The sequence below is a fragment of the Ranitomeya imitator genome, chromosome 1 (genome assembly GCF_032444005.1).
Source record: "Ranitomeya imitator isolate aRanImi1 chromosome 1, aRanImi1.pri, whole genome shotgun sequence".
NCBI lineage: Eukaryota > Metazoa > Chordata > Amphibia > Anura > Dendrobatidae > Ranitomeya > Ranitomeya imitator.
The window spans coordinates 644,732,348-644,746,104 of NC_091282.1; the positions used below are offsets into that span (position 1 = coordinate 644,732,348).

The 13,757-nt window shown below is 45.2% G+C and overlaps 1 protein-coding gene across 1 annotated transcript in view; it reads right to left on the minus strand.

The window, feature by feature from the left end:
* Positions 1–13,757, minus strand: part of KIRREL1 (kirre like nephrin family adhesion molecule 1) — a 275,415-nt gene that overhangs the window by 15,724 nt on the left and 245,934 nt on the right. Inside the window, exons 7-9 of the mRNA XM_069728055.1 lie at positions 5,633–5,781; positions 3,245–3,372; positions 2,423–2,549 (exon numbers count right to left, since the gene is read on the minus strand). Coding sequence (XP_069584156.1) covers positions 2,423–2,549; positions 3,245–3,372; positions 5,633–5,781 — 404 coding nt within the window. The remainder of the gene's footprint in view (positions 1–2,422; positions 2,550–3,244; positions 3,373–5,632; positions 5,782–13,757) is intronic.

Genomic DNA, 13,757 nt, shown 5'->3' on the forward strand with positions numbered 1-13,757 from the left:
AATTTTCTACCACATTAGGCATAATAAGCACTACTTGTTTTATATCCTTCTTTGTTTTATCGTCCAATCTGCTGATTTTATCTCTGCTTGTAATTTGCTTGTGCCAGTTTTACCGATGTGGGTATTCCTCGGATGGATGCCGCATGTCCCGTACGTTGCCGCTTTCTTTCCTCACTTCACGAGTTCTCATGAAGGGTCAGTCTGGGAAGGCTCAGGCTGCGCCGCCAGAGATCATTGTAGGATTAGTGGCTTCTCTCACCATCAGCTCAGAATAGATGTACAGTGGGGCAAAAAAGTATTTAGTCAGTCAGCAATAGTGCAAGTTCCACCACTTAAAAAGATGAGAGGCGTCTGTAATTTACATCATAGGTAGACCTCAACTATGGGAGACAAACTGAGAAAAAAAAATCCAGAAAATCACATTGTCTGTTTTTTTATCATTTTATTTGCATATTATGGTGGAAAATAAGTATTTGGTCAGAAACAAACAATCAAGATTTCTGGCTCTCACAGACCTGTAACTTCTTCTTTAAGAGTCTCCTCTTTCCTCCACTCATTACCTGTAGTAATGGCACCTGTTTAAACTTGTTATCAGTATAAAAAGACACCTGTGCACACCCTCAAACAGTCTGACTCCAAACTCCACTATGGTGAAGACCAAAGAGCTGTCAAAGGACACCAGAAACAAAATTGTAGCCCTGCACCAGGCTGGGAAGACTGAATCTGCAATAGCCAACCAGCTTGGAGTGAAGAAATCAACAGTGGGAGCAATAATTAGAAAATGGAAGACATACAAGACCACTGATAATCTCCCTCGATCTGGGGCTCCACGCAAAATCCCACCCCGTGGGGTCAGAATGATCACAAGAACGGTGAGCAAAAATCCCAGAACCACGCGGGGGGACCTAGTGAATGAACTGCAGAGAGCTTGGACCAATGTAACAAGGCCTACCATAAGTAACACACTACGCCACCATGGACTCAGATCTTGCAGTGCCAGACATGTCCCACTGCTTAAGCCAGTACATGTCCGGGCCCGTCTGAAGTTTGCTAGAGAGCATTTGGATGATCCAGAGGAGTTTTGGGAGAATGTCCAATGGTCTGATGAAACCAAACTGGAACTGTTTGGTAGAAACACAACTTGTCGTGTTTGGAGGAAAAAGAATACTGAGTTGCAACCATCAAACACCATACCTACTGTAAAGCATGGTGGTGGAAACATCATGCTTTGGGGCTGTTTCTCTGCAAAGGGGCCAGGACGACTGATCCGGGTACATGAAAGAATGAATGGGGCCATGTATCGTGAGATTTTGAGTGCAAACCTCCTTCCATCAGCAAGGGCTTTGAAGATGAAACGTGGCTGGGTCTTTCAACATGACAATAATCCAAAGCACACCGCCAGGGCAACGAAGGAGTGGCTTCGTAAGAAGCATTTCAAGGTCCTGGAGTGGCCTAGCCAGTCTCCAGATCTCAACCCTATAGAAAACCTTTGGAGGGAGTTGAAAGTCCGTGTTGCCAAGCAAAAAGCCAAAAACATCACTGCTCTAGAGGAGATCTGCATGGAGGAATGAACCAACATACCAACAACAGTGTGTGGCAACCTTGTGAAGACTTACAGAAAAAGGTTTGACCTCTGTCATTGCCAACAAAGGATATATTACAAAGTATTGAGATGAAATTTTGTTTCTGACCAAATACTTATTTTCCACCATAATATGCAAATAAAATGATAAAAAAACAGACAATGTGATTTTCTGGATTTTTTTTTCTCAGTTTGTCTCCCATAGTTGAGGTCTACCTATGATGTAAATTACAGACGCCTCTCATCTTTTTAAGTGGTGGAACTTGCACTATTGCTGACTGACTAAATACTTTTTTGCCCCACTGTAACTAATGGTGACGCTCTGCTATTTCGCCAGTAAATTTTCGCACAATATGGAGAATCTGCCCTAAAGTTTTTAAAAAAAATTGCCTACATGATCACGCAGAAATTTGGGGCTTAAGAGCTGTTAAAGGGCTTGTATTTATTTTTTCTTCAATAATTTATTCTGTTTTTTACTATTTTCCTCCGTGTACTGTGACTTGTATTTATTTTTTGTTGACTTTACAATATGCATTGCAATCTACAAAATATAATTTTTTTTCGGTTCTATAAAAAAGAATTATATCGGTTCTAAAAATTTATATTATTAGAGGTTCTAGCATTAAAGGGGTTCTCCGTGGTGTGGTTTGAGCAGTTTGAAGGCTACCCATCCCTTAACATTTTGTCAATTTGGTCTAAAAATGAACACTTTCAGTAATCTAAGACTGGTTGCTATTGACAAATTGCCTGGCAACACCGTTTAAAAGATTGTAACTGTTGGACAGTGTATCCATAGCAACCACTCTTTTTCAAATGATTCAACTTGGAAAAGATACTCACCATTGACGAACAACGTCACCTCCCTTTCTCCCACTCCGATACGGGGAACAATGGCTTTGCAGACGTACTGCCCTGCATCTTCCTGGCTCACAGACTTCAGAAATAATTGGTTACTGTTGCTTAAGACCTGAAAACAAGAGATTAAGACTGTCTGTGCAATCTTTTCTAGAATATTGAAGATCGTTAGAGGTCTGACTCTGGGCACCGAGCACAACGCCATACTTTTCATATAGGCTATGGTTGGTATTGCAGCTAACTACAACCCTAAAAGGTATCGTACACTAAATCTCATTGCACATTGCTTATGAGCTGTACATCAGGACATACTCTAAAACCAATTTCATAAAAAGGCTTAAAGGGGGAGCTATCAGTTGCCATAAATATGTAATTTTTGTACGTGGTGTAAAAGTTGCTGTTCTCTTGAAGCCGGAGTTGTTTTTCTCTTGTTCCTACGCCACTCCATTCTTCAGATACGGCCCTCTCTTCCCTGCATATAAAGCTAGTCTTGTAAGTAAAGTGGGTGTGGTCACCAACTGTGGGCGCCTTGTTCATGACCACGCCCACTTAGATAATCAGACTATATTTATATCTACAGCAGAAGGGGCCATATCTCAGGAACGGAGAGGCTCAGGAACAAAAGAAAAACAGCATCAGATTCAGGTGAAACGTGGCATTTACAGTAGATAAAAAATTACATACTTATGGGAAGTGGCAAGTCCCTGTAAGCCTTTTTGTGTAATTGGTCAACACGGTTATCTTTCTGAAATACGCTGTGTTGAGGACTGTTTTTATGGACAGCCTAAAAGACTATGACCTACTCACCATATTTGAGCCTTTCTTGGTCCACGTTAAAGTAAGTGGAGGATTTCCCGTCCAGATACAGGTCAGGGTTACGTCAGAGCCCATGTCCGTTATTGCAGGCTTGGGCTCAACAACGATTCTGGGGGCAACTGTCGAGAGAAGCATTCACATCATTAGTGGGGGTCCCTAGGCGTTCGCAGGAAGTGAAGAACTCGCTCAGGCAATCTCTTAAAATAGAACTCCCCGTCCTATGTCAGGGGTATTGAGCATTACTTATTCATGCCCATCCATAGTACCAAAGCGAGAGAACATTATAAATCAAAAGCGTATCACCAGAGAGATGGATTCCCTCACCGTCTTCAAAAGAATAAGGAATGCGTTTTCTAATTTTTCAGAATTGTAATTTTTTTTTTCTTTAATCACTTCTCTAAAAAAAGAGTCTTACTTCCTTTCTAAGGAGCAGTTTTTAATTATTTTTCAGAATGACAAAGTGACCTCCAGCCGCATCTCATGCTCTAACAGACAAAATTGAGGATATGGTAGGGGACACTAATAAACGGTTGTTGGCACAGAACAACGAAACAAGGAGCTAAGTGGAAGCTTATATATGGACCATCTAAAAGGTCCATAAAAAAAGAAAGGAACTTATTTTCCCACCCAATTTTCTAGTCAGGGGCAAGAACCACTGGAACAGCAGCCTGTGCTTACAGGGAACCTGTCACCCCCAAAATCGAAGATGCTGGGACCTTTGGTAAGTAGACCCCAAGAAAAAAAAGACAATTGTTTGGCCTGCCCAATTTTCTAAGCAGGGGAGGGAACGATTGGATCAGCAGGCTGTGCTCACTGGGCGGTTTCTATTCCCTGTCAGGACTGAAAAGTGGCCTTTATTACAAAATTGATTATTAAGACTTAAAGTGGTTGTGGATGCTGAACAGCCACAGCAATCAGGGACTAGTTCCCCCAATAATGAGCTGGTCCACTGCAGGGAAATATAGTAAAGGCATGCCCAATTGGTGGAAAGGAACTTAACCCCTTACGACCGTGGGATTTTTGGTTTTTGAGTTTAGGTTTTTCGCTTCCCTTCTTCCCAGAGCTATAACTTTCTTAATTTTTGGTCAATATGGCCATGTAAGGGCTTGTTTTTGCGGGACGAGTTGTACTTTTGAACGACACCATTTTGCCATATTGTGTACTGGAAAATGGGAAAAAAAATTCAAAGTGCGGTGAAATTGCAAGAAAAATGCAATTCCATAATTCTTTGGGTTTTTTTTCATTATGTTCACCAAATGCTAAAACTGACCTGCCATTGTGATTCTCCAGGTCATTACCAGTTCATAGACACCAAACATGACTAGGTTCTTTTTTACTTAAGTGGTGAAAAAAAATCCAAAAGTTGCAACAACAAAAAAGCGCCATTTTCCGAGATCTGTAGCATCTCCGTTTTTCGGTATCTGGGGTTGGGTGAGGGCTTATTCTTTGCGTGCCGAGCTGATGTTTTTATTAATACCATATTGGTGTAGATATGATCTTCCGTTATTGTATTTTATTGTAATGTTGCTGCAACCAAAAAAAACATAATTTTGGTGTTTCCATTTTCTTTCTCTGTCCATAGGGCGGCGCTCAGAGTGATGCAGCAATGACAACCACAGGGCTCTTCTGCACATCCCGGGGCGAGCATGTTAAATGCCCCTGTCAGAGATTGACAGCGGCATTTACCATGTTAACAGCCACGGGTGGATTGCGATTCCACCCGTGGCTGTTAGCGTCCTGCATGGAGTGCGACTGGACATGACCTTTGATATATTCACATCAAAGCAAAGGTCGTTAAGGGGTTAATGGCTGTTAAACAACCATAGTGTTCAGGGACTAGTACCCCACAACAATGAGGTGGGTCCACTGCTGGGACCTTTGGTGACTAAGTGGCCATAAAAAAAAGAAAGGATATTGTTTTCCCGCCCAATTTTTGTTACAAAAGTCGCTTAACACTTGGGGCGTACAAGAACGATGTCCGCCATGTAAGTTCAATACGCAAAAAATGCCTCTTCCTGAGGGAAATAAATAAGTTCAAAAGACTCGTCAAAATAAATGGTGATAATTGTCATGCAAATGAGGAGTGCTCGCTCTGATTGATTAAAGACATCGGGGGATTAATATATAAAGACTGTAGAAAGTGAAATGATGATGTGTCCCCTCCCTCTGATTACCGCAGCCTTGAGCTGGAGAGAATGCACTGTATATAAGCTGTATATCAGTCGGAATATACCCACTGATGCAGATGGGAATAGTCCCTTTAAGCTCTTGGGTTGGAAGACTGGTGTCTTCTCATGTGGCTCCATGGAGTCTATAGCAGATTCAGCATAAAAAATGTCCCAGGGCATGCTGGACTGTGTAGTTCTCAGCTTCACTCACACTGTACATCCACCAGAGTGCTGACGTTCGTGCTTCCGACCTCATTGTGCACTTCACAGGAGACCGGCTCAGTGAAAAACGTATAATCCACTTGCGTCTCATACGAGCTGTCCCTGGCCGCTTCGATGATCACGCCGCCTTTGGCCCACCTAAAAATCGAAAACAAAAAATCCATTGTTATAGGAAGTATAGCAATGCATTGTGGGTGGCTGCTGTCGGTGGGGCATCCTGGCTGCCCCCATGGCATAGATAGGTGTCATGCGAGCCACGGCACGATTCCTCTCCCCCCTCTCCACTCACTTATTGCCCACGCTACACGAACGCGGAGGATAACAGGCACTCTTGAAGGCAGCGATAAATAAAACATTAATACACCCGTTTGGTTTAAATATGCATGATTGTAAAACAGAAGCAGTTGGCAGTAAACAGGATCGTAAAATAAAAAGGCATTAAATTCCTCAGATAAGGTGTTTAATGGACATGTAGGGCTCCCTCCGCTACACTCGCCGCTGTAAACTCGCCGGAGGATTGACGACCCGGACCGCTCTGGAGCGCAGGGGGAAGTTAAAGGGACCGTCCCCGATGAAATAATAAAACATCTCTAGTAAATACAACTATCACCGTCTATGGGAGTGGTGGTTACACTGCTATAGACAGTGAATGGAATCGTAGTGCGCATGTGTAACCACCGCTCCCATAGACAGTGAATGGAATTGTAGTGGGCATGTGTAACCATCACTCCTATAGACAGTGAATGGAATCGTAGTGCGCATGTGTAACCACCACTCCCATAGACAGTGAATGGAATTGTAGAGGTTATGTGTAACCATCACTCCTATAGACAGTGAATGGAATCGTAGTGCGCATGTGTAACCACCGCTCCCATAGACAGTGAATGGAATTGTAGTGGGTATGCGCAACCATCACTCCTATAGACAGTGAATGGAATCGTAGTGCGCATGTGTAACCACCACTCCCATAGACAGTGAATGGAATTGTAGTGGGCATGTGTAACCATCACTCCTATAGACAGTGAATGGAATCGAAGTGCGCATGTGTAACCACCACTCCCATAGACAGTGAGTGGAATCGTAGTGGGCATGTGTAACCACCACTCCCATAGACAGTGAATGGAATCGTAGTGTGCATGTGTAACCACCACTACCATAGACAATGAATGGAGCAGTAGTGTGCATATGTAACCACCACTCCTATAGACAGTGAATGGAGCGGTAGTGCACATGTGTAACCATCACTCCCATAGACAGTGAATGGAGCGGTAGTGCGCATGTGTAACCACCACTCCCATAGACAGTGAATAGAATCGTAGTGCACATGTGTAGCCACCACTCCCATAGACCGTGAATGGAATAGTAGTGGGCATGTGTAACTCACCACTCCCATAGACAGTGACTGGAGTAGTAGTGCGCATGTGTAACCACCACTCTCATAGACAGTGGCTGGAGGAGTAGTGCGCATGTATAACCAGCACTCTCATAGACAGTGAATGGAGTGGTAGTGCGCATGTGTAACCACCACTACCATAGACTATGAATGGATCGGTAGTGTGCATGTGTAACCACCACTCCCATAGACAGTGAATGGAGCGGTAGTGCGCATGTGTAACCACCACTCCCATAGACAGTGAATGGAGCGTTAGTGCACATGTGTAACCACCACTCCGATAGACAGTGAATGGAGCGGTAGTGTGCATGTCTAACCACCACTCCCATAGACAGTGAATAGAATCGTAGCGCACATGTGTAACCACCACTCCCAAAGACAGCGAATGGATTCGTAGTGGACATGTGTAACCACCACTTCCATAGACACTGAAGGGAATCACAGTGCGCATGTGTAACCACCGCTCCCATAGACAGTGAATGGAATTGTAGTGGGCATGCGTAACCATCACTCCTATAGACAGTGAATGGAATCGTAGTGCGCATGTGTAACCACCACTCCCATAGACAGTGAATGGAATTGTAGTGGGCATGTGTAACCATCACTCCTATAGACAGTGAATGGAATCGAAGTGCGCATGTGTAACCACCACTCCCATAGACAGTGAGTGGAATCGTAGTGGGCATGTGTAACCACCACTCCCATAGACAGTGAATGGAATCGTAGTGTGCATGTGTAACCACCACTACCATAGACAATGAATGGAGCAGTAGTGTGCATATGTAACCACCACTCCTATAGACAGTGAATGGAGCGGTAGTGCACATGTGTAACCATCACTCCCATAGACAGTGAATGGAGCGGTAGTGCGCATGTGTAACCACCACTCCCATAGACAGTGAATAGAATCGTAGTGCACATGTGTAGCCACCACTCCCATAGACCGTGAATGGAATAGTAGTGGGCATGTGTAACTCACCACTCCCATAGACAGTGACTGGAGTAGTAGTGCGCATGTGTAACCACCACTCTCATAGACAGTGGCTGGAGGAGTAGTGCGCATGTATAACCAGCACTCTCATAGACAGTGAATGGAGTGGTAGTGCGCATGTGTAACCACCACTACCATAGACTATGAATGGATCGGTAGTGCGCATGTGTAACCACCACTTCCACAAACAATGAATAGAGCGGTAGTGTGCATGTGTAACCACCACTCCCATAGACAGTGAATGGAGCGGTAGTGCGCATGTGTAACCACCACTCCCATAGACAGTGAATGGAGCGTTAGTGCACATGTGTAACCACCACTCCGATAGACAGTGAATGGAGCGGTAGTGTGCATGTCTAACCACCACTCCCATAGACAGTGAATAGAATCGTAGCGCACATGTGTAACCACCACTCCCAAAGACAGCGAATGGATTCGTAGTGGACATGTGTAACCACCACTTCCATAGACACTGAAGGGAATCACAGTGGGCATGTGTAAGCATCACTCCCATAGACAGTGAATGGAATCGTAGTGCGCATGTGTAACCACCACTCCCATAGACAGTGAATGGAATCTTAGTGGGCATGTGTAACCACCACTCCCATAGACAGTGAAGGGAATCACAGTGGGCATGTGTAAGCAGTGCACCACTCCCATAGACAGTGAAGGGAATCACAGTGGGCATGTGTAAGCACCACTCCCATAGACAGTGAATGGAATCGTAGTGGGCATGTGTAACCACCACTCCCATAGACAGTGAAGGGATTCACAGTAGGCATGTGTAACCACCACTCCCATAGACAGTGAATGGAAGCGTAGTGCGCATGTGTAACCACTAGTGATGAGCGAGTATACACGTTGCTAGGGTTTTCCAGAGCACGCTCGGGTGGTCTCTGAGTATTTGTTAGTGTTCGGAGATTTAGTTTTCATCGCCACAGCTGAATGATTTACAGCTACTAGACAGCTTGAATACATGTGGGGATTCCCTAGCAACCAGGCAACCCCCACATGTACTCAGGCTGGGTAGTAGTTGTAAATCATTCAGCTGAGGCGATGAAAACTAAATCTCCGAGCACTAACAAATACTTGGAGATCACCCGAGTGTGCTCTGGAAAACCTGAGCAACGAGTATACTCGCTCATCACTAGTAACCACCACAGTGAATGGAATCGTAGTACGCATGTGTAACTGCAGCACCCCAGGTAGCCGGTTGCTGCAGTGATGTTGCCTTCCTTTCGGGGAGGGTGATGTCACGCTTGGAGGCAAGGGAGATTCTCTCTATCAGGTAAGGCACTCACATTCAACACATCTGAATCTAAGCCCGGAAGGGGAGCTCAGGACCTGGATTCAGGGGAGCTTCCTTAGACTTTATGTATTCTGGTCTGGAGGAGGAGCCAGTCAGTCTTGGAGAGTTGTAGAGGAATGAGGATAGGAGAAGGATGTCTGGAGCAGACATAGGGGCCGAGCAGCCACGAGGGAGCTGCTATCCCTGGAAAGAGTGAGAAGCAGAAGGAGAGTTGAATTGTGGAGGAGCTTAGAGGGAAGAAGCACAGAGGAGGAAGAGGCTCAGCAGGGGAACAGCGGAAGGACATCCTGGGAGCCAGAGTGCAGAACCAGGAGCCCAAGGCTATAGTGGGACTCTAGGACACTTAGCAGAACCAGAGGGCATAGGACTGTATGTCAATTGCCAGCATCAAGTCTGAGGTGAAGCAGTAACCTGAGAGTCTGCATCATGATAGAGACCCTATAAACAGGCTCGTACTGTCTATCGTACAGACATCTGTCTTAGGACAGGAGAGGGGGGACTTGCACTGAGCTTCAAGCGGCAGGGACCTAATCAACTAAATAGCGCAAGTAGGAAAGGCTTACGGACCTCACCTGGGAGAGGGATCTCCTATTGCCTCCAAGCCAGCCGGACCACAGCTACCCTGCACTTGGTACTCTGGACTGTGAACTGCTACTACTATAAACCAGGTAAAGACTGCAAACCTATGTCCTCGTTCTTTGCTATACCATTTACCACACCATCGGTGTTGTGAATTCTGTTGTCGAGCTCCCTCCTGTGGTCATGAATGGTACTTCGGCTGGTTCTGTTCATGGGCTTCCTCTGTTGGTGGTGAGTGGGGCTGCGGCTTCTGAGTTTCCTTCCACAGGTGACGAGGTTAATTCGTTAGCTGGCTGCTCTATTTAACTCCACTTAGATCATTGCTCCATGCCACCTGTCAATGTTCCAGTATTGGTCTAGTTCTCTCCTGGATCGTTCTTGTGACCTGTCTTCCCAGCAGAAGCTAAGTTCCTGCTTGTTTTTCTTTGTTTGCTATTTTTCTGTCCAGCTTGCTATTTTGATTTTTGTCTTGCTTGCTGGAAGCTCTGGGAGTCGATGCGGAGGGTCTTTTGCGCCCTCTGCGTGGTCTTTTTGTACTTTTTTGTGCTGACCGCAAAGTTACCTTTCCTATCCTCAGTCTGTTCAGTAAGTCGGGCCTCACTTTGCTAAATCTATTTCATCTCTGTGTTTGTATTTTCATCTTTACTCACAGTCATTATATGTGGGGGGCTGCCTTTTCCTTTGGGGAATTTCTCTGAGGCAAGGTAGGCTTTATTTTTCTATCTTCAGGGCTAGCTAGTTCCTTAGGCTGTGCCGAGTTGCATAGGGAGCGTTAGGAGCAATCCATGGCTATTTCTAGTGTGTGTGATAGGATTAGGGATTGCGGTCAGCAGAGTTCCCACGTCTCAGAGCTCGTCCTATATTACTTGTAACTATCAGGTCATTCCGTGCGCTCTTAACCACCAGGTCCATTATTGTCCTTACCACCAGGTCATAACAGTACAGGTGGCCCAAAGTATTAATGCATCTCAATAGAGGGATAAGAGAAGTTCTGAGACCATTTTTTTTCTTTCCAGTGTGTTTTGTCTCTCTTTTCCCCTTTACCTCTGGGTGGTTCAGGATACAGGTGTAGATATGGACATTCAAGGTCTGTCCTCTTGTATGAATAATCTCACTGCAAGGGTACAAAACATTCAAGATTTTGTGGTTCAGAATCCGATGTTAGAGCCTAGGATTCCAATTCCTGATTTGTTTTTTGGGGATAGATCTAAGTTTCTGAATTTCAAAAATAGTTGTAAATTGTTTCTTGCTTTGAAACCTCGCTCCTCAGGTGACCCTGTTCAACAAGTGAAAATCATTATTTCTTTGTTACGGGGCGACCCTCAAGACTGGGCATTTTCCCTTGCGCCAGGAGATTCGGCATTGCGTGATGTTGATGCGTTTTTTCTGGCGCTCGGATTGCTTTATGATGAACCAAATTCAGTGGATCAGGCAGAGAAAATCTTGCTGGCTCTGTGTCAGGGTCAGGATGAGGTAGAGATATATTGTCAGAAGTTTAGGAAGTGGTCTGTACTCAGTGGAATGAATGTGCCCTGGCAGCAATTTTCAGAAAGGGTCTCTCTGAAGCCCTTAAGGATGTCATGGTGGGATTTCCCATGCCTGCTGGTCTGAATGAGTCTATGTCTTTGGCCATTCAGATCCATCGACGCTTGCGTGAGCGTAAAGCTGTGCACCATTTGGCGGTATTATCTGAGCGTAGACCTGAGCCTATGCAATGTGATAGGACTTTGACCAGAGCTGAACGGCAAGAACACAGACGTCGGAATGGGCTGTGTTTTTACTGTGGTGATTCCACTCATGCTATCTCCGATTGTCCTAAGCGCACTAAGCGTTTCGCTAGGTCTGCCACCATTGGTACGGTACAGTCGAAATTTCTTTTGTCCGTTACTCTGATTTGCTCTTTGTCATCCTATTCTGTTATGGCATTTGTGGATTCAGGCGCTGCCCTGAATTTGATGGACTTGGAGTTTGCCAGGCGCTGTGGTTTTTTCTTGGAGCCCTTGCAGTATCCTATTCCATTGAGAGGAATTGATGCTACGCCTTTGGCCCAGAATAAGCCTCAGTACTGGACCCAATTGACCATGTGCATTGCTCCTGCACATCAGAAGGATATTCGTTTTTTTGGTGTTGCATAATCTGCATGATGTGGTCGTTTTGGGGTTGCCATGGCTACAGGTCCATAATCCAGTATTGGATTGGAAATCTATGTCTGTGTCCAGCTGGTGTTGTCAGGGGGTACATGGTGATGTTCCATTTTTGTCTATTTCGTCATCCACCCCTTCTGAAGTCCCGGAGTTTTTGTCGGATTACCGGGATGTATTTGATGAGCCCAAATCCAGTGCCCTACCTCCTCATAGGGATTGCGATTGTGCTATCAATTTGATTCCTGGTAGTAAGTTTCCTAAGGGCCGACTGTTCAATTTATCTGTGCCAGAGCATGCCGCTATGCGGAGTTATGTAAAGGAATCCTTGGAGAAGGGTCATATTCGCCCGTCGTCGTCACCATTGGGAGCAGGGTTCTTTTTTGTGGCCAAGAAGGATGGTTCTTTGAGACCTTGTATTGATTACCGCCTTCTTAATAAGATCACAGTCAAATTTCAGTATCCTTTGCCGCTGCTGTCTGATTTATTTGCTCGGATTAAGGGGGCTTGTTGGTTCACCAAGATAGATCTTCGTGGTGCGTATAATCTTGTGCGTATTAAACAGGGCGATGAATGCAAAACAGCATTTAATACACCCGAGGGCCATTTTGAGTATCTGGTTATGCCATTCGGGCTTTCCAATGCTCCATCAGTATTTCAGTCCTTTATGCATGACATCTCCCGAGAGTACCTGGATAAATTCCTGATTGTATATTTGGATGATATTTTGGTCTTTTCGGATGATTGGGAGTCTCACGTGAAGCAGGTCAGAATGGTGTTCCAGGTCCTTCGTGCGAATTCTTTGTTTGTGAAGGGGTCAAAATGTCTCTTTGGAGTTCAGAAGGTTTCATTTTTGGGTTTCATTTTTTCCCCTTCTACTATCGAGATGGACCCTGTTAAAGTCCAGGCCATTTATGATTGGACTCAGCCGACATCTGTGAAGAGTCTGCAAAAGTTCCTGGGCTTTGCTAATTTTTATCGTCGCTTCATCAGTAATTTTTCTAGTGTTGCTAAACCATTGACTGATTTGACCAAGAAAGGTGCTGATGTGGTCAATTGGTCTTCTGCGGCTGTGGAAGCTTTTCAGGAGTTGAAGCGTTGTTTTTCTTCTGCCCCTGTGTTGTGCCAGCCAGATGTTTCGCTCCCGTTTCAGGTCGAGGTTGATGCTTCTGAAATTGGAGCAGGGGCTGTTTTGTCGCAAAGAAGTTCTGATGGCTCGGTGATGAAACCATGTGCCTTCTTTTCTAGAAAGTTTTCGCCTGCTGAGCGCAATTATGATGTTGGCAATCGAGAGTTGTTGGCCATGAAGTGGGCATTCGAGGAGTGGCGTCATTGGCTTGAAGGAGCCAAGCATCGCGTGGTGGTCTTGACGGATCACAAGAATTTGACTTATCTCGAGTCTGCCAAACGGTTGAATCCTAGACAGGCTCGTTGGTCGCTATTTTTCTCCCGCTTTGATTTTGTGGTTTCGTACCTTCCAGGCTCTAAGAATGTGAAGGCTGATGCCCTGTCAAGGAGTTTTGTGCCCGACTCTCCGGGTGGTCCTGAGCCGGCGGGTATTCTCAAAGAGGGGGTAATTTTGTCTGCCATCTCCCCTGATTTGCGGCGGGTGCTGCAAAAATTTCAGGCTGAAAGACCTGACCGTTGCCCAGCGGAGAAACTGTTTGTCCCTGATAAATGGACTAGTAGAGTTATCTCTGA